Here is a 21,048-nt window from a genome sequence, read left to right on the forward strand (position 1 = left end):
ACATTATCCCTCATAATGAGATGAGTGCTCATGCAGCCAATGCTGATTAAGATTTACAATAAAGCAGAATTTACGAATCAGTTAGTTTCAGTTAGTTAGCTACTTAGGAATTAGGTTAGCTATTATGTCCGGTTTAGTAACTATTGTGCATTATCTCCGGGTGCGTTGCAAAGACATTTCACTGCATATATTTACGAAAGTATGTCTTGAACCAAGTGGTGCCATAGTTATTTACAAATATATACAGACATAAATCCTGAAAAAGTAGAGATATTAGCGTTGGAATGTAGTGGGGTAAAGTGAATACTCCAAAAGTGAATACAGATTCTTCAAATATGTAACTTAAGTGCCGTAAAAAAATAAAAATAAATACTTGTACTGAACATCTGCCTCTTCAGAGCGCAGGGTGCATGCCGGGAGTGATGGATTTTCCTATCAGCATCACGGGCATTATTCTCCATTCATCCATTCATCCCTCTCTAATCCATGCAGTTATCTCCTGCAGCCTTATCAGCACAGCGCGTGAACCTTGCACTCTCACACGAAATCTATCCGGAAATGTCAGACACTGCTTACCGGCACCGTTCGGGATCCGATTACTACACCACCGTGCATCTATGTGTGCTACTGTGTGGTTGTTTCTTGGATCCATATGGATATACGGGCAAAAATGTGTCCCTCACATGCATTTCTGCACACACCCACACAACCACACACACACACACACACACACACACACACACACACACACACGCACGCACACTCATTTATCCCAAGAATGATTGTCAGCCGTGACGAGCAGCTCTCAGTGAAGCTGCCGAGACTGCCAGCGGGTTATTTCCCATCTTCCCGGTGAGCTCAGGCGGCTATTTCTGGGATTTGTGGGAATCCGGATCCATTTGGACGACGCTGATTGTGTCAGCGGCTCCTTTCGTCTGCAAGCACCTGATACTGATGGACTGCACGGGGCCAGCGGAGACACACAGATTGCGCGGGTCGCGGTCAATCATCGAAATAGACAATATTTGGTGCAACAGTTGGGTGCAGTCTGGACGCTCCAGATCTGGACCTCCAAATGCACTTCACCACGATATGCCCAAGAAACACGATTAGCAAATGATCATGCTCAGTGTGTGTGTCCTCTGAAAGTATACTTAGAGCAGTATATTTTCGAATTTTATGTGTTCACAATTAATATAAAAAAGTTGTGTTCAATTTAAACCATTATTAGTTACCACTAGTTCGTAACTTTACTTAGTCTGTTAGAGGGTGTACTGTACTTAAGATGTGCTTAAATGTTTTTATTTTAATTCATACGTATTTTCGTACAACTTAAATGATGTTTCAATAAATATTTTTAAGTGTACTAACCCTCCACTTACAGCATATGCATGACTAGTATACTAAAGTAAATAAGAAGTACCGGTACCAAAAAATACACTTCAAGTATACTCACAAAAAAAGTGCAAATGGGTAGAAATATACACTTAACACACTTATATATTTTTTGAGTTATAACTTTTGTGTATTATTTTACTTCCTATTTCATTTGGCACAGCCCTTACAGTTTGCCCTTCACCATTTCACCTTGCCGTAGGGATACATCAGAAATCAGGCTTTAAGTCAGCCAAATAAGGAATTCACACACCTACAAAACCGATCTTAAAATAAAAATCCCCAATGAGATTTGCTGCAGACGTCGACTCATCTCAAATGGCTCAAAGACGTCCATCGGGGGGGTGGCCACACACGCTGTGGAAACACTTATGTCTAAATGTCTGAAAAGAAAAAAAAAAAAGAAGAAGCTGTAATTTTGAAATAAATGCAGTGTGCGGCATGCGCCCGAGGACCACATGAGAGAGGATGGAAAACCGTGACACACTGGAAGCTGGGCCCCGGTGACATCACCCGCACCCTGCTTCCTCAACACCGTGACTGGGCATTTAAAGTCAATCCGTCGTAGAGGAGTGTGAGCAAGGGACGCGTTTCCTCGTTCATTTTCACAATAGCACTTTCAAATGTCAAATGAAGCATTTCCCCGCGACGCGGTGACGGATGGGTGCGATTTGGAAACAACGTGCTTGGACGAAAAATTCCAGCATCAGCCAACGGCCTGCGCGATCACACTGGACTGAAAAAAGTCACATGTTTTCAAGTGAAACATCTTTGTTCCCTGTTGGTAAATGAGGCGTTCAGGCCTCGTTCCACTGACCCTCGCTTGTCCTGCAAAGCCTACAAACAAGGCAAAACGACCCATCCAAGGCATTTATTCATAACAAAAATGTACGTGTTGTTCTCTTAAAAAAAAAAAAAAAAAAAATTCTCGTTAAAAGTCTGCAAACTACAACAAGGGAGTAAGTCTTTATTTACAGGGTGGCAGGGCCAGCGTGATATCTGAATGAAAACCAGTTGTTCTGGCAGCTCAGATCGCGGTTGCGGTTGAGACGAACACATGTGACATAAAGGAAGGAATACTTTCAGATGAGTTTCCCCGCTCCCTCTGTGTGAGATTGCTATCGCAGTGATTTAAGGCTCCGGTGATGTTGGATTGCTTTTATTTTTTATTTTTTTGCATCATTACAGGAAACTTGAAAATGATGACAATTGGATTCTGGCCACGCTGGTCTTTTGAAGATACTTTTAGAATTCAGGTTGTAGAGCAAACAGTGTTAGAAAAATCTACTAAATTCTACACTAGTGTTTCAAGTTCACCTTTTTTTTTTTACTATTTTTTTTATCTTTTATGTCTTTCAGAATGTTGAGTTTCCTTCTGTGTTTTAAAAGGCACTTGAAATAAAACGTATTATTATTATTGTTATTATTATTATTATTTTTATATAATTATTAATGTTATTGTTATAATAATAATATTAATAATAACAACAATAATAATAATAATAATAACATCACAATTATAAGTAGCAGTAGTAATAGTAGTGGTAATAATAATAGTAGTATGGCAAAACAACTTCCCTTTTAACATTTTATTTTCCAGAGAAGTGAGTGATAAAATCCTGGTTTATTCTCAGTGTTATGGTATTTTGAGTTATTCTGCTCTGCGGTAGCTCCACAGAACTCCACTCATACTTCTCAGAAATACATAAAGGGCTGCATTGATAATAATCCACAGAGAGAGAGAGAGAGAGAGAGAGAGAGAGAGAGAGAGGGAGAGAGAGAGAGCGAGAGAAAGAGAGATAGGGGGAGATAGGGGGGAGGGTATTTCTGGATGATTTTTAATTATAGATATGTTAACCAATAAGGAAGTAGTGAAATAGATTGATGAATGAGGAAGGCCAGCTTCAGTTCATGTAGTGTTCTACACTGTGACTGTAACTGTAGTGTCTAAACAGCACTTTTCTTCCAAATCCTCCCCTGGACCCCGGGGATTAACGAAGCGTTATCAAGCGTATCTTACTTTACCTTATCTTGTCTTCACTGTGTATTTCAGGAGGACCTGGGTGTTCCTCCCATATGCTATCTCACAGTCTAGACAGGGAAACGTGGCCAGATTTAAAGTGACGTGTGTACAAGACGTGAAGTCACAGCAGAGCCACATGGGAGAGAGGGATGAGGAACTAATTGACATTTCTCGTCTTTCTGGTTTTTTTTCTCAAGAAGAATGGTGGGCCCCTAGAGGCAAATACAATAACGCTTGTATTTTATATCATATGTCTACATTAATTTCAATATGGGATTTCATTTACGTATGTCGGATTCAGAATCAGAATTTAAATTCATTTAGCATTATAAATAAATAAATAAATAAATAAATAAAAATACAATTCCAAAAAGTAGGGTAAAAAATAAAGTAGAAATTTCCAAATATACACAAATAGCCGAAAAAAAGAAAAACAAGAAAAGTCATATATATAAAATAACCAGAACACTCAATGCGATCCTATGCATAGGATGCACATTACTTATTTATTTGTTGACACCAGCCGTTCCCTCGTGTGGCATGAAATTAAATGTTGCTGAGAGCTCGGAGGCTTTAATTGATCTGTTTTCCCCAGCAAAACTGATTAAGGCCTCACCATAGGCCAGTTCATCTGTAATTTGTCGATACCGCAAAATTCTTGCCCATTCTAGAATTGCACAAGCGCCGTTGAAAATATTTGGTCAAATTCTTGTTCTTCTCCTTTTTTTTCAGCTGTAATTTCAATGGGAAATGGCCCCCTTTTTTGTTCTCTAAACATGGTAGGTTTACAGGAACAGTCAGTGAGTCAGCGTGGGAAGCCCTCAAACGTCTGTCCAAACCTCCGCATCTCCTAAACGGCGCTTTTCTCATGTGGATTATTGATTTAATTTGTATTTCTTTTACGCCTCGCGCCTTTCCCGGACAATTAGTAGCCATAGAAAATCCCTATAATAGCTGCCATTCGTGACATTTAACAGTGCCATAACAGTTATGTTTATTGGCTCGATAGGTCCCCTTTGTGCATTTTCCAAACACCCCACACGGCCTCTGAAGAGCCTCTGAAAAGCCGTCGGACCTCAACAGTTAGTTCCTAACGGAGCTGCGGAGGCCTTCCCAACAGAGGAAGGAGCCAGTCCTACGTGCCGTAATGATACCTGTGTGTATCAGGTGACTTTAAAGACGTCATTTCCGTGAGCCCTTTTAGATTTTCCCTTCCCTCCCTTCCTATCAACCCCCCCCCCCCCCCCCACCACCACCACCACCCTCCACCCCCAGTGAGAAAACCATTGGGATGACTGAGTGCATGGCTCACGAAGATGACACAACAGGTTTTCTGGAAACTAATGGAATGTCGTGGACTTACATCCTTAATTCGTCCCTTCCCCCATTGTGCCGGCTCACCGGGCGGACACAGCTGGCGTTTGCCCCCAAAACAACTCATCGGGCGCGCCTGGGCCGCAACCCACCCCCGCCCCATCGCCCCACCACCCCATCGCCGCCGGGCACGGCGTTTGATTGACCCGACTTAAACGGGGCGAAGACCCTTAGAAATTAATTGGGTTTTCCGACCTGGGCCGGCCTGCCCAGATTTCTGGAGGATCTTCTGAGGGGGATGACGACGACGCCGCCGCGATGGATTTTCTAATTCACGGAGCTAATGTGCTTCAAGCAGCTGAGGCTCAGGCTGAGTCAGCGGGATAGGAGTCTCTGACGAGATGAGCACTCGATCAGTCACTTCAATGGATCATGGGGCTAACGATGAGGTTTACTATACGTTTCAACAACTCACCGTCTGGTGATGTGGCTGGAAGCTGTAATTATCATTACAAAAAAAAAAAAAAAAGTTTGACATGCCACTACAAAATCATGATCATATACAGAGAGGAGGCCTATCTATCTTGGGAAAAAAGAAAACCCACGCACAAGTAGAGCATCCCACATCAGAGGGAAACTAAAATACTTTCTATCAGCTGTTGCTTGTAAAAGGGAAATAGAAAAAAGAAAAAGAAGAAAGGCAGGCGCCCTCTATCGGAGGACGCCACTTAAAGTCAGTGTTTCAGTATTTCTCTCAAAGGGGATAAGAAAATAATAATAATAATACTAATACTACTACTGCTACTACTACTACTACTGCTACTACTACTACTACTACTACTACTACTACTACTACTAATAATAATAATAATAATAATAATAATAATAATAAGATACAATTTAAATTAACAAGTGAGCGCCTCTTGGACGTGACAAAAGAAGAAAAGAAAGATAGCGCACATTGGGAAAAGTGAGCGCACATCGGCGGCGGAAGGACGCTTCCAAAGTGCGCTCGCTCGGAATGTTGAACGTTGTAAAAATGTCTGTATTCACACGCGCGCTGCGGTTCGCTGTTGTACGCGGGATCTGCTGACGCCACCACCCCGTGTGCGTGAGTGCATGACGACTATTTCACTTCAGCTTTGCTCGGGTTACCCTGGGCTGAGTACATAAAAAACAACAATGAAAAAAATTAATATATATATATGATATTTATTTTTACATATTTTATATTTTATGTATATTGAAATGTTGTTTTTATATAGTTTTTTTTTTTTTTTTTTTTTAATTAAAATACGGTACAAAAAAAAATATACATTTAAAAACATATATCACATTTATTTTATTTTATTATCACATGTACTTTTTTTGTACGGAGGTTATTTCATATATATGTCATGTGCCGTCGCAACAAACAGAACACAAAAGAGGGAAGGGACAGCCGGTTACTTGGAAGTCTGTCCTCAACTTCACTGGGAAGGAATAGCGGGGGGAGGGGAGGAGGGGAGGAGAGGAGGAGAGGAGGAGGGAGGAGGGAGGAGGAGAGGAGGGGAGGAGGGGAGGAGGGGAGGAGGGGAGGAGGGGAGGAGGGGAGGAGGGAGGAGAGGAGGAGGGAGGAGGGAGGAGGAGAGGAGGGGAGGAGGGGAGGAGGGGAGGAGGAGAGGAGGGGGGGAGGGGAGGAGGGGAGGAGGGAGGAGGGGAGGAGGGAGGAGGGGGGACTTCTAGGAATCCTGAAAAAAAGCTTCCTGTCAATCTGGCAACCGAGGCGCTTCCTGGAATGGAGGGGGGGGGGGGGACGGGAGGCGTGGCCTAACCACACGCACGCACGCACTCACACACACACACACACACACACACACGCACGCCACGCACGCACGCCACGCACACCCTTAAAGCGGCAGCGTCCCCGGCTTCCAGTCAGCCGGGGCCCGCACGGCGTATATAAGCGGCCCGGAGTGGAACAGGGCAGAGCGCTGCAGAACAGCTGAGCCTGGGGCGCGCATGTAGCGTCGTCCCCCCACCAGTGAACTTAATCTCCCAGACGCGAACGGCGTCCAAGCCCGCCCGAGGGGGATATACCATTCGGAGTTGTTGTTTTTCTTGTGTCCTTCTTTCTTTTTATTTATTTTTTTGGTTGGGTTTTTTTTTTATTTTTTAAAAAAGAGCGTCACACAGGTAAGAATGTTTTTTTTTGTTTGTTTTTTTTCTGTTTTTTTTTTTTCTTCGTTTGGACAACTTTTGTCATACGCGGGCGACGTTCCCCTGCCGCTTTTTTAATGGACTGCTTTTCTGTTATTTTTGTTGTTATTGTTTTAAAACACCTCTATTGTGACTACTTTTGTACCAGTTATACGCTGTCGGCGTGTGAGGGCTTCAGTGTACATTGCGCAACCAGGTTTACCGTGTCTTTACTGGAACTGACCCTGAAAAGTTTTCGGTAAATCAACGGGAGTCACGCAATTAAGCAATTGATTTTGTTTTGTCGTAGCATTATAATATTTATAATTATAAGATGTTTTATTGACCCTTTTTTTGTATTAAATGCGCTTTCCTTTTTTTCCTTCCATTTATGTACATCACTTTGTAGATAATGTTGCGTATGAAAGGTTCTATAGAACTTATTATTATTATTATTATTATTATTATTATTATATATTATTATAAGGTGCTATAACTAGTTTGAATAATGGCAGGAAAAACAACAACTTGGTAGCCATATGGAAGGTTATATATACAATAAGATAAGACGCTTTCAGGAAACATAGTTAGTTCTTGTTTCAAGGACATCATTGTAACTGTCCAGAAGTCTTCCGAGGCCTTTAATACGATATTGAAAACAGAGAAAAGTTTGCCACCCTGAGGTCTGCCTTTCGGCTTTCTAGGTCATGTTCCCTTTTTATGATTCAAATCACATATGTTAAGTATTCCATGCGATGATCTAATCCTCCTCCCTGCTTTTGTCATTCAGGTGTCTGAAGAGCAGACCTTTTCGGGACCTTGTGTTGGCTGACCTGGACTTGCTCTCCCCCTTGGGACTTCTGAACCTGCGGTTGAACCCCATCTCCTCGTCTCTTGTCTGTGGTGCCCAGTGCCCACCAGGCAGTCCAGAGCGTGGGCACAGCGCCATGGTAACATACAGCAAGTTAAACTCCGCAATGAGCAGCAGCCCCTTTGACGCCAGCATGCGGCTGCCTCACCGTTACAAGACCTTCAGCTCCAAAGCGCAGTACCAGATGGTCCTCACCACCATCCACAAACTTCAGGAAAGCGGCTTCTACTGGGGCCCCATCAGTGGGAAGGAGGCCAACGTCATGCTTTCCACTGAGTCCATCGGGACGTTCCTCATTCGGGACAGCTCAGACAACCGGCACTTCTTCACCCTCAGCGTGAAGACGGTGTCGGGCACCAAGAACCTGCGCATCCAGTGCGACTCGGTCTCATTCTTTCTGCAGACGGAACCTAAGAGTATTCAGTCCGTTCCCCACTTTGACTGTGTCCTCAAGCTGGTGCATTACTACATGCCCCAGAGCAAAGGATCCTTCTCTGTAGCCAACACACGCAATGGACAGGTCTACTACATTTACTCTGGCGGGGAGAAGATCCCTCTGGAACTTCTAAAGCCGCTGTCTTCCAGTCTGTCCACCCTCCAGCACCTATGTAGGAAAACGGTCAACGGGCATCTGGACATATCCACCAAAAGAGACCAGCTCCCTCACCCTCTCAAGGAGTTCCTCCAGGAGTATGATGCTCCCATCTAGCGGGCCTGGACCGGCGCTCTGTCGAAGCAGAGATGCTTAAACGTGTCACAGAGGAACTCTTCCGATCACCCGGGGGAAGGTGCAAAGCTGCAGATGAAGCAGGGAGAGCAGGCTGGGCCGTGGCAGCGACTGAGTCTAGACGATGGATTTCTTCAACTCTCAGAACGGGTCAGGGGTGTTCAGAGAAGTTTGGGCTATCGAACTGGCTATTCAAGAGAAGCGGGCTATAGTCGGCCGTTGATCCTTCCAAGACGTAAAAGCACTAAGAGTGGCTGAAATAAAGAGTGTGCAGCTAGCAACACCCTTAGACTCCTTTTAGTTGTTGTATGACAGAACTTCCTGCAAACTTGAGTGAGGCTCAGTGTCAGCTGTCTGGGCGCCGATGACGCATGACTTCTTTCTGCTGCTAACCACAGGGCTCTGGGACTGACGAGCATGCACATCATCCATTCAAACAGGACGGGTTATTATGACTGGCCTGGATTCCGCTGACGTTTTCTGGGTTCTTTTGACTGGGCTGTCGGTCATGGACATAACCAAATTCAATTCTGGCAGAATCAAACAACGTTTCTGTAATTCCAAAGACCAGCCGGCCGGGCAAACCCCCTAGAAGTTCACTGAAAGGAAATGTTCAAAATGACCAATGTTTGGGTTGGGTGGTGTTATACAAAGTGTGCCTACTATGATAAGTTATGGAAAGTAAAGTGACATATATACCTAATGTAAGCCTTGTAGACAAAACGGTATGGAGATGTGTGTTACGTTGAAGATTTATGCCAAACTTGCCTCCAAAATCCAACAGTTTTGTTGGTAGAACAACAGTATCTTTGCTTCAGATTGACTGATAATACCGTATAATCAGAAACGTGTATGACTTGACGGTATGACGATGAGGCACTGAAAAAGGTGGTAATATTCTTGGCACAAGCAGAACATGTATTGCTTACAGTACAAATGAATGTATAAGAACTGGAATCTTCTTTCCTCCAACAAGGAGAGGCTTTAAGGTTCATCATATTTTACACTCTTATCTTAAGACAAGACAATGTTTACATTACCGTAGATGAAATGTGATCCCTGTCATTTTTGTTGTCCCGTCTTTTATAAAGATAAAGCCGTGCCAGGCGCCGGCTGTACATGGTTGAAGGCGTTTGACCAGTTGGACAAAGCAAACAGACTGATAAAACTATGCACTTTATATTTCTGATTATTTCTGTAATTTATAATAAAGACTACTATTTTTCTATGAAAATTGTTTTGCTGAGTTGTTTTTTTATTTTTTTTTTATTTTGGTGGGAAAGAATAATTCACATTTGCTATGGAGCTTTTTTTTCTTTCTTCATTCTTTGGAAAATTCCGATTTCCAGGGCCCCTACAGGTGACATTACAGGACAAATGATAGCAAAGTTGCATATCATCATATATGTAGAAAAGCGTCCGTTATCACCCGCGTGTGTGTGTGTGTGTGTGTGGTGTGTGTGTGCGCACGTGCGTGTGTGTGTAATGGATCCATCAGCCGACTAACCCCAAGGTAGCCACAGCAGACCTGAGAATACTATCAGACAAGCCACTGAAGCCACTCCCAACTGTTTTCACACACGTTACCTCCCTCAAACGAAACTACGTATTCGTTTTATGCAAACTGCTGAGATGATAGATGAACTGGAACCTGCGCGTCCAGCACATTTACGGGAAGGGGACACGCGCGGCCCACTTCCACGGCACTTAACTCTTTCCACTCAGAACGGGGCTCAAGCGCAGCGCGCTGGGAAGGGTTTAGAGATCTGAGGTGGCACGCACAGACTGGGTTTGAGCCTTTGAGAACATTTAGGGATGGAGCAGAGGAGATGTATGTCTAAAAGCCGCAGGAAGTCGGTGTTGCGATATTAATCATTTCGCAATGAGGCGCATGTGTGTGGCCATTTTTATTTAGTAACGTCGAGTTTTTATCTGCTGTTTGAAAGCAGTCATTTAGACGGTTTATGTGGACTAAACATAACATTTTGAGGCGTTAAAGTCCGCGTAAAAGAAGTACGTTGTTTTGGAGTTGTTTTGGGGCCATTCTGTATTTCGGATATACCACGGACACAAATGTCTAGCTCTCACCGACACTTTCAACAGCTCTATGACCTCGGATTTTTGTCATTTTCTCAGGAACCGGCGGTTATCACTGAGACCTTGCAGTGGCCTGCGGCTGCCAAGGATTTTGTAACTGCTTTGCCGATTGCTCTGGTGAAATTCTCTGGCATTTGGCATGAGATTCAATGGAAGTCCAGAGCTGTAGCAAGGGGAAGCCGGGGTTATCTGTTTAAAAACATTGTAATCAGCACTGCAGCACTTTCTCACCCAGTGTTACTCATATAACACGCATTTGTACAACGTTGATCATGATGGGACTCTTAATTTGGCCTTATCTGGAGGCGCGGGGAGCAGTTATTTGGAAAAGCACAATAAAAATCTTTTTTCCTTTGTAAATTTTGGCAGCTGCTGTCTTTATGTTCTGCCAACCTTCCATATAAGAGTTATAATAGCATAACGGATTTACAACCTGACAAAGATAAGCACATATATTATAAAATATAACACAAATAAATAACTCAAATGAAAGTAGCTGTTCAAGACTAAATATATCGGAATGAACTTTTCAAATATAGCTTGAGGGATTTTGCATGCAAGTATGTTTGGCAACTTTGGCAAAGGTTTGGATCACCATGCAAGAGCTGAAACACCCAGTACTTTTCGGGGAAATAAAACATCCGCAAATCCATGTTAATTACGCCTCGCTATCTACCGTCTCCCTGATTTCATGGCCTGGCTGGCTCTTCATGGCGTCGCAGAAAGCTCTGATGAGCATTCCCGTCCCCCGTCTTGTGCACTCACAGCCTGATCACTTCCAGTCTGGCCCTTTTTTATTTTTCTCCTCCTCAGAGCGGCTCTCTCGTGTGGCGACGGCTCAGGCCTATTTCCTGGTTTGCATTCCCTCTTTCCTTTTTTTCTTTTTATTTACAATTCCACAACTGCTGGTTGCCATGGAGCGCCCTAGTCAATGAGCTCCAGATGCCAGATGTTGGACCGGCACAGTGAGAGCCGGTGAGTCATCGTGGCCCGCAAATCCCACCCTCTCGGAGTCTCCACGTCTTCTACGGGCACGCTCCTCCTGCGCCCGCAGGCACAGAGATGCACTGTTCAGACTCCACTCCCTGTTCCTGGCCCGCACACCAGCATGTTCTCTGCCTATGACATCACCGACTCCGGCGTCTAACGCCGGCGCGTTCCGTCGAGATGGGGGGGTTCTTCACGTTCTGAACTTCGGTTGGGACATAGTGTTTTGGGATTGGGGGCAATATTTTATTTTTAGTTCTGTTTGGGATGTGGCTGGAGGGTGGTTCCAGATTGAATAAAGGTGACATTTATTTGGTGTTTAGGTGTCAGGACTCAATTGAAGGCAACAAAGTTAATACTTTATATACCAGTACTCTGTATATGGAATAACCTTGAGTTATTCCATATACAGTACAGAGTCCTGGTGCAGCTGGTGATGGAGGTCTCCAGGTGTAAATCCTACTGTATAATTTATCCTATGTATAGAAATGCACTTCGTATATTCTGTATATTTTTATAGATTCGGCTATTTCTCTTGTGTATTTTTTGTCTATTTCTGTATATATATTTGGCTATTTTTATTATTTTGCTTTGTTTTTATTCTTACTTTTTCAGACTCTTAAGCATTATATATGCTTATGGTCTGAACAGAAATGCACCAATCCTCACAACAAATTCCCTGTATACGATTCTGATTGTCAGGGGGAACATAAGAATTTTGAGCCCTGGCTCCAGGAACTGTAAGCAATGCCGGATCGGCCGCCGCTGCATGTCCTCCTGCCGAATGCGAGGCGGAAGCTGCTCCGGCGCGGCGTCTCAAACGACACGCAATAAAGCAGCCCTTCAAATACCGCTGGCGTACGTATGCACTCGTAAAATGGACGGAATATGAAATACTGCTCTTTCCAGTCCTCAAGAACCTGATTGGTTGAAAGATTTGTGCTGGAGTTTCACAACCCGTATGATGATAATTATCTCCAACACTCCCTTGATGAATGATCCAAGGTGATTCACACCGTCTCTATGTTGTGTGAGACAGGTTTAGCCTTCCCCCTGTTTTGGGAAAGACCTGCATTACACACACTTCGAGGCCTTTTGTGCAACGTTGCCGGTCCTCTTTAGTTTGTGGCTGCCTGACACGCAGCAATTACCACTCAAGGCCAAGGAAGGTAGTTATCAGGACAATTACAAATTAATTAAAAAGTTGTGAATGGTTGGATCCCAAAGGAGAAGTGCTTGTTTTGAACAAGCACTTCTCTATTTAGATTCACAGGGACGTGTAGCAATTATTCACAGAGATCCGTTTATTTGTGGCGTTGAATGAAACCGATGTTTTGCGGGATTTTCTGCTGTAGTTTTCGGGAGCCTGGATGAAAAATATAAATTAATTATTTAATATAAATTAAAAATCTGAAATGACCCAATATACATGAAAGAGATCAGCGTGGATATGATAATGCAATTCAGAGTTGGGCTCTTTTATTTGTATTATTATCATCATTATTATTATTATTATTATAATTATTATTATAATTTCATATTATTTTATTCACTCTCCTCAGTTAATGCTGTCTACCAGACAAACAAAGTCTGTCACGTGACTCCTGCCTGGAAGTGGGCTCTAAATTATTAGTATGACAGCTTGAGTCCATGGAAAATAATTCACACAAGGAGAGAAGAAAATCTTGGCTCCTTGCGCTATTTCAAAGTGTAAACACATGAGACAATCGACCATCACAACCGTAATGGTTGAATCCAAACTGGAACTTGCATTTTTGGCCTCCATCCAGGAAGAGGGCCTTTTGATAGAGCTAGGTGTTTATGGTTTTAAAACAAACAATGTGGTTTGCACAGTATATAAATATATTCATAGGTGTGTAGAGGACATACACAGTGTAATATTGACATGAAGACATTCTGGGAACTGCGTTGCCTCCAGAGCATATTTTACCATTCTTCGTCATTACAGACTCCGTGGGGTGTGTTTATCTGTGTGTTCATGTGCGTGTGTGTGGGACAAAGGAATGGGGTGAGCCTCTTGTTGTGTCAGGGACGTCATGTGACGTAACGCCGCTGTTAAACATAGCCCACTGACGCTAGCACTCTAACCATCTATTACTCCTGTGTAACCATGGGAACGCAACAATAACACATCTTCCTGTGAACTGCTGTCCTCATCCCCGAATGCAATGTAAGTGTGTGTGTAATTTGTCCCTTTAACTCTTAAGCAGAGCTTTTATTGTTGCTATTTGATCGCATAATAATCATAAAATCAACAATTATTTATTATTATTATTATTATTATTATTATTATTATTATTGTTATTATTGGTCCGGTGCCTATTGCTTTTGTTAATAAAAAACTGATGTCAGTAGTCTGTGGATCTCATGGATCCACTGCTCTCACGGGCAAGATGAATAAAATGTGTATTCAGGGCGGTCCCGACATGACGTTGTTGCAGTTCGATTCAGATTGGTCCATTATTGTGGAATAATTTAGTAAAAACTGTATTTTGTTTATGGTCGCCTCAATGCGCACGCATGCGCAAATGACAGCTTGCACAGGTCACATGATAAAATTGCAGTCTAGTGATAGGTCAACAAGCGGGTCCTCGCCAAGATGGCGGCACGTGCGGATATGACTCACGTCAGACTTTCATGGAAGTCATGGATCAGACGAGCCCACAGGCAATCTGAATAAGATGTGTATTTGGGGCAGTGCCAACACGGCGTGGCTTGAGTTTCATCCAGATAGGTTCAGTGTTGTGGATGGAGTTTGTGATGAACAAACACAACCTCATCCTGATGGCGCCACCACCCGCACAGACGTAAAATATACTTGCATGCATGCGCAAGTTGACACAGATACACAGTACAGAGATCACGTGATAGCACTGCAGTCTAACAGGTGGTTACAAATCTGCACTTATAAAATAAACCGGAGGAGATAGCCAGGGCCGGCTCTCCTTGGAGCACTGTCGCCCCGTCAGGCGGTGTTGTTGGATCTAATCGGCCTGCTTGCCAATTGGACTTTCAGATGAATGCAATTTGCCCTTGTTTTTCATCTGATTGCAATAATCCATGTGTGGCAAAATAAATAATCATCCCAGCGCCAGCGAGAGTTCTCTGCAGGCCCCACGGAGTGCACACTCACACACACACACACACACACACACACACACACAAGCACGCACGCACGCACGCACGCACGCACGCACGCACACACACACACACACATACATCTAAAATAATAAAAACACATGTATTTATTTCATCAGTCTTAAATAAATCTAAAACTTAAAATAACACAGTCCCACAGTAGTTATTATGTTTTTTTCTTGCATAAAACCTGCAGATTTAATTCAACTGACCTTCTTGTTTAGATGTAATTTATATATAGCCTTAAGAAGACAGAATTCATGTGAAGAAAGTCCTATTTTGGTTCAAAGATTTGTACATTTGTTTATTTATTTTTAAGTTTATAAAATACATTTTTGTTATGAATGCAGTTTTGTGTTGATTAACAATGTGCAATACAACAATTGTGTTCCCCAAAATGGATGAATAATTGTGATAAATAATCGTGATCACAATATTGATTAAAATAATGGTGATTATCATTTCAGCCATAATCATGCAGCCCTACTTCAGAATGATAAACGCGGTAAGTTGTGCCGTAGGAAACCCACCCACAGCCACAAATACCACCCGATCATAGAATTAAACTGTATCCAGGCAAGGAATGAACTTCTGCAACACAAAACACACCGTAACAGAAAGCCAAAGCACACCCGTCCATTGAATTTTAACAAAGGGCCGATTACCCTGGACCCCGCGTATTGCTGCCTGCAGTTTTATTTACATTATTGTTATTATTATTATTATTATTATTATTATTTTTTTTTTCTGTTATTATCATTATTATTGTCTTACAACAAACACTACAAACACGCTCCTGGAAAGTCAACATTGATTTTTCTAGTTGTTAGGGAGCGTATGCTAGTTGCATATGTTTGCATCACACTATCACCCACACCACTGCAGCAGGGCAATCTACCCAAAGTATTGCCACAGCTGCTTGCGCTAACACACAGAGGATAGCAGCTGATATTACACGCACACACACACACACACACACACACACACACACACACACACACACACACACACACACACACACACACACACACACACACACACACACACACACACACACACACACACATTCATACGAGGGGCGGTACTGTAGCCTTGAGGCCTTAGTTTGTTTTCACATTTTAAAACTATAGGAGTAGCGTTTGTCCCAGAGATTTATTTCTGGGCACGACATGGAACTTCTTGCTCCATGGTCGGTTTGGTTGCCTTTTGTTGCAGGATATTTGGAGTGTGACTTGTGCTACCACAGAGACAATGCTTGGTTCTCAAAACGTCAAAATCTTGATATTGATCATGTGAGTGCACGGGCCTCCGAGTTGAGACCTGGTGCAGCATCAACTGGAGGAAACAGGAAATGTGTGTGATATCTGGCAAGATAGGCACAACACACACTGCTTTTAAAAGAAAAACGTTATTTTGGTACAAATAACAATATGATGACCTTTTTAATAGTTCAAGTTCAAGTAATGATAATAATAAAAATACCAAATAATAATAATAATAATAATAATAATAATAATAAATGTAGCTGCAGGCAGCAATACACTTTGTGTTTTCACAGTTTCCCAGGTTCTTTGATACGCAGGACGATTTTTCGAGTTTACTTGAAAGCAGCATGGGCTCCCCTGGTCTGCCGTCTACTAGTTGCTCGTCTCGTTTCTTCAGTACTTTTTAAAAAATATTCTAACTGACCTTGACAACTGGCTTTTTTGGACATTGGCTTCTTTATTGTCTTGGATTTTCAATTGAACAGATTATTTGCCTATATTGTAACGCAGGTAGCATTTATGTAACTTTAACATGTATGTGATGTAATGTAATGAGAAAAAGTATGGAATAATTACTCCAGATCATAAACACTTTCTGGCTTTTCATTATAGTTTGTTTAGTGTAGTTCTAGGACAATGTTTATACATGATGTTTATTATATTTTATTTTTTATTTGAAACTATATGTTGTCATTGTTCTCTTGCTGCATTGAAGTAAATCAAGAGTTTCTGTGACAGTAGATGTTGTGTGTCGTATATGCAAATTATGACGTATTTACGTCGATACACGATAGCAGTCTAATTTACGCTACTTTCCATTTCTTTTGTAAAGTTGAGTTCAGTATTTTACTTGAATTACATTTTCAATAAGTTCCGTTTCCATGAAATTAGACGATATCACAACGTTTGTAAAGAAGCTGTGCCATGGTAATTGGGTAATTGGGTAATTACCATGGCACAGCTTCTATTTTTCCGACGCCACCTTATATTTTCAACTCATCACTGAGTCGCACAGTTCAGTGATTTCGAGGGACGCGCTGACAACAGTTTAAGGATTATTTTTTATTATTTTTTTCATTAATCCGGTTAACTAATGCGGAGTGAAAATATCAATCAAACAGCTCTACTGACACCTCCCAGGTAAAAAGCAAATCGATAATCGATAGTTTGGTAACTTCTAAAGAGTGACCCATTCAACGCCACATAATGAACACGGTCCAACCGGACATTCTCAATCAGAACTGTACATTTCAACTTAGAATGAGACGCGTGACGTGTCAGTGAACCAGACCAACCGACCGGATATAAAGAGCAGAGAGCAAGCGGAATTCAACATCTTTATCGAAAATAAAACAAAATAACAGCCAAATTGAAAAGATGTGATCCAGATGTTATCCAGATCGGCCCGGGCCAGCGCGACAAATATTTAAGTCATTTCTTAACCTAAGATGAAGCCACAGAGCTCCAGAGCAGAGGCTCTCTTCCATCCTGATAGAACTAGCAGTGCAGGTTTATAATCAGAATTTAATGTCAGAATGGTTCAAGTTCAAGAGGTTATTTGTCACGTACATATACATACGGTCACACATATATGCAGTGAAATGTCATGACACCCGGTGATTACGCACAATAAGCTCTATAAGCTCTAAAAATACTATAAATGCTAAAATGTACGTAACCGACACGAGGTGCTCGCCCAGCAGGCGGCCGCAAGCAGAGGCGCCACAATTGCGATTCTGGGTTCTATAATTATACACAAATAATAGTATTATTTGTCTGTGTTGTATAAATATACATTTAAATCCTCCTGAATGAAACTTACCTGAGCTTTCCTCCAGTACTTAGCTCACAGAACAGAAGTCCTGGCATGTCACAAAGCTTCAAATGGCTCAGATTGTGCTTTGGGTCTGTTGTCTGAAAATCATTTATTTTTACCAGACAAATTTGAACCTTGTCGGTCACGTTTCAATAACAGTTGATGTTAAAGGCACTTCAACGAGCCCGCAATCCCACGGCTCCCTTGGGGGATGGGCCCCCTGACCCAGCCGGTGTAGCTACCAGATGTGCTCGGCCTGGCAGATCGGCTCGCACACGCCAGTCAAGAGGGCGAAACAGACCCCGTGGCGCAACGAAAGTGAGGGCCGGCGAGGATCCGCGTTTAGTGTTGAGGGATCCTGTGAAATTCTGGGAACTCTGTTCCATGTTATGTCTGTGAATGTTTTGTTTCTGGAAGGGGTTTGGAGTTAATGTTTCCCGTTTGCTTCCCTTGGACAGCAGGCATGTCCTCACTTGCGGGCCCATCTGAAAATGTAATATGAGAATGTATTAGCTGAAAAGAAGTGGGTTTTAAACGGCGTGCCACAAACATAAGAATTATTACACCTGCAAAAAGGCCTTGTTTATCTTCTAATATCACTATCTTACTATAAAAGCAGGAATCTGCCCGTCTGTCTGTCTGTCTGTCTGTCTGTAGATTTTCTCGGCAACTGTTCATCCGATCTACGTCACACTTGGTGGGCCTATTGCTGGGGATCCAAGGACGTGCAATGTCGAGTTTGGTGCAATTTGGACACACAACACGTGAAATATTAATACTGATATCGTTGACATTTTGTTAAACTGTGCTATTAATATGTCTTAGAAACTCTTAGTCTAACGAATAAAGGAAGTATGTATGTATGTATGTATGTATGTATGTATGTATGTATGTATGTATGTATGTATGTATGTATGTATGTATGTATGTATGTACAGTATGTCTGCCTGTATATCTGTCTGTCTGTCTGTATGTATGTATGTATATATCTCTGTCTGTCTGTCTGTATGTATTTCTGTCTGTCTGTCTGTCTGTCTGTCTGTCTGTCTGTATGTATGTCTGTATGTATGTATGTATGTCTGTATGTATGTATGCCTGCCGGTGTTGCGCACGGGTGTTCACGCAACGTGCGTGGAAAGGATAAGTACGCCAGTGGGCCGTGGAAAGGACCGGTTCCCCACACAGCGACGGGCACCAAGCAAGCACAAGTGAGGAAATATATTGAGAGAAACGGATCCCTTTTTTGGTATCGCTCCCGTCGAGGCTAGAATCTTCAAAGCGGACATAGTATCGGTAGTATTGTTGCTTTTGGTATCGTTACTTTTGGTATGGATCCGTCCTTAAACATGTGTCACATACTTTGGCTTATCTTCATCAAATATATGAGTCAGAGTTAATCTAAGAAGCAAGACTACTCTCGCTGTTTGTTTTGTTTTCCCAAGACGGCTGAGTATTTGTAAAAAAAAAGACAAGACCAAGCAGGACCTAGAAATAAAAACAAAAATTTAAAAAAATAAATAATAATTGTATCCCCGCAGTTAAAAAAGCGTGTGTCATAACCTCGGCAGTTTCCCTGTGAAAACAAATGGCTGCCATGGAGACCTCCCCAGACAACGCCTCACAGGTCCCGCGTCAGTGGAAACCGCACGGCTCGCGCCGCACTCCAGAAACAGCTTCCACCACTTCCATGGAAACTCACCACAGCGAGCAGGCGGGGGGGGGGGGGACGACAGTCTGCCGCTGTAAACGCCGGCTCAAACGGCCTCAGACGACCTCGAGTGGCCGACACACTGACTCCCAAAAGCAGTTTCCCGCTGCACACAGTTCTCTCCGGTCGACACCGAACCCTCAACCTGGAATACCCCCCAGCCAGGGTAACAGGCCGTTTCGGACTGCAATAGCAAAGAAAACCAAAAGGCCAGAGATAACCAAGCTTTTTCTTTTTTTTTTTTTTGTAACAAGCGTGCCGCAAAGGTTTTTTCGAGGGCAATTGCCGAATGGTTTCAATTCTAGCCATCCGTTTTTGCAGTACTTTATTTAAGGGGCCTCTGCGGACACCTTTGGTCCACAGAATTTTTGGGCACCAACTGAAAGGGAAAGGGGTCTTCTGGGGAGGAAACCGATTATGTCATCCAAAAAAATGGCAATGCCTCAGGGTGACGAAATGTGTTTGCCTGTTAAAGCTACACGTGATGACTTTTTCTAATACAGTCACTTCGAATTACAAATAGTATTTCAGTTGACTTTGGATCTGAGACCCTGAGATCCTTTGGATTTGCAAACCTACGTTCGACCCCGCTCGGACCCTGGCGGTACAGTTACGGTCATCGTCGTGACGTGATTCCTGCGGCAGCCGTTGCTATGAAGATACGGCAGAAAGGTTGTTCTTAATGACCTGAAATGAAAATTGCAAAACTCTGACCGATCCCCTTTCGAGAGAATAGCTTCCGTCGACTGCTGCACATTGGGGCAAACCGCGTCGCCAAAGAAGGTGGTCGCGCAATCGGAAAGTCAATGTGACTACAGAGAGCTGAATGAAGATCAGAATTAGAGGAAAAACCTCTGGTATTTTTTTCAACCTAAGCCTTATTTTGAGATTACCGGGCATCCGGGAATGAGGAAATCCCTTCGGCCGACAATGGGACCACACGACCACGTTCTTCACCGACGTGATCGCCCCTTTACGCGGCGGTCGGCTGAAGCTATTCTCCCCGCACTTGGTCGATTAAAAAAAAAATAATTCTATTCAGTTACTCAAGTTGGACCCCCAATGAACAATAAAGTTCCCATCGAAAACAGACCCGAGATGATCTTCGGGGGTCCTGCAGAGGACCCGGATCGGGCCAATGGGTCCCGTTGGGATCGGCTCAGACGGGGGCACCGTTCAGGGAAAGGAAAGTGACGCCGTTCACCGGTCGCCGTCCTTAAAAATGAAGACAAAAAGAAATGCGAAACTGGACAAGCTTAGCTCGTCTTTTATGGTGACTGCACACAGCGCAACGCATGCATACGTGTAGCTACAGCAGCCGACACACACACACAGTACACACACAATTAATGGAGGTCGTGGAATGTGTTCTCCGCTTTTCTTTTTCCCATTGAGGCTTGTCCTTCCTCCGGGGGGGCAGGCCAGGAGCGGTGGGCAGCTTCCAGCGTCTGGGGTCCAACTTCAGCGTGCATCGCTGGTCAGATGATGTTTCTTCTGCATGTTTTTAG

General features: G+C 43.1%; 1 protein-coding gene across 1 annotated transcript; it reads left to right on the forward strand.

Annotated features, from left to right (window-relative positions):
• The first annotated feature begins 6,713 nt into the window (after nt 1-6,713).
• socs3a (suppressor of cytokine signaling 3a) lies at nt 6,714-9,742 on the forward strand. The gene is made up of 2 exons (XM_080009648.1): nt 6,714-6,907; nt 7,701-9,742. The coding sequence occupies exon 2, from the start codon at nt 7,858-7,860 to the stop codon at nt 8,488-8,490; it is 633 nt and encodes a 210-aa protein (XP_079865774.1). The 5' UTR covers nt 6,714-6,907; nt 7,701-7,857; the 3' UTR covers nt 8,491-9,742.
• Nucleotides 9,743-21,048: the final 11,306 nt, after the last annotated feature.

Source organism: Zeus faber (genome assembly GCF_960531495.2).
Source record: "Zeus faber genome assembly, chromosome: 11".
NCBI classification, from domain to species: Eukaryota; Metazoa; Chordata; class Actinopteri; order Zeiformes; family Zeidae; genus Zeus; species Zeus faber.

Bases quoted from the DNA above. Each gene is read 5' to 3' on its own strand.
- socs3a (XM_080009648.1), top strand. From the start codon at position 7,858: ATGGTAACATACAGCAAGTTAAACTCCGCAATGAGCAGCAGCCCCTTT.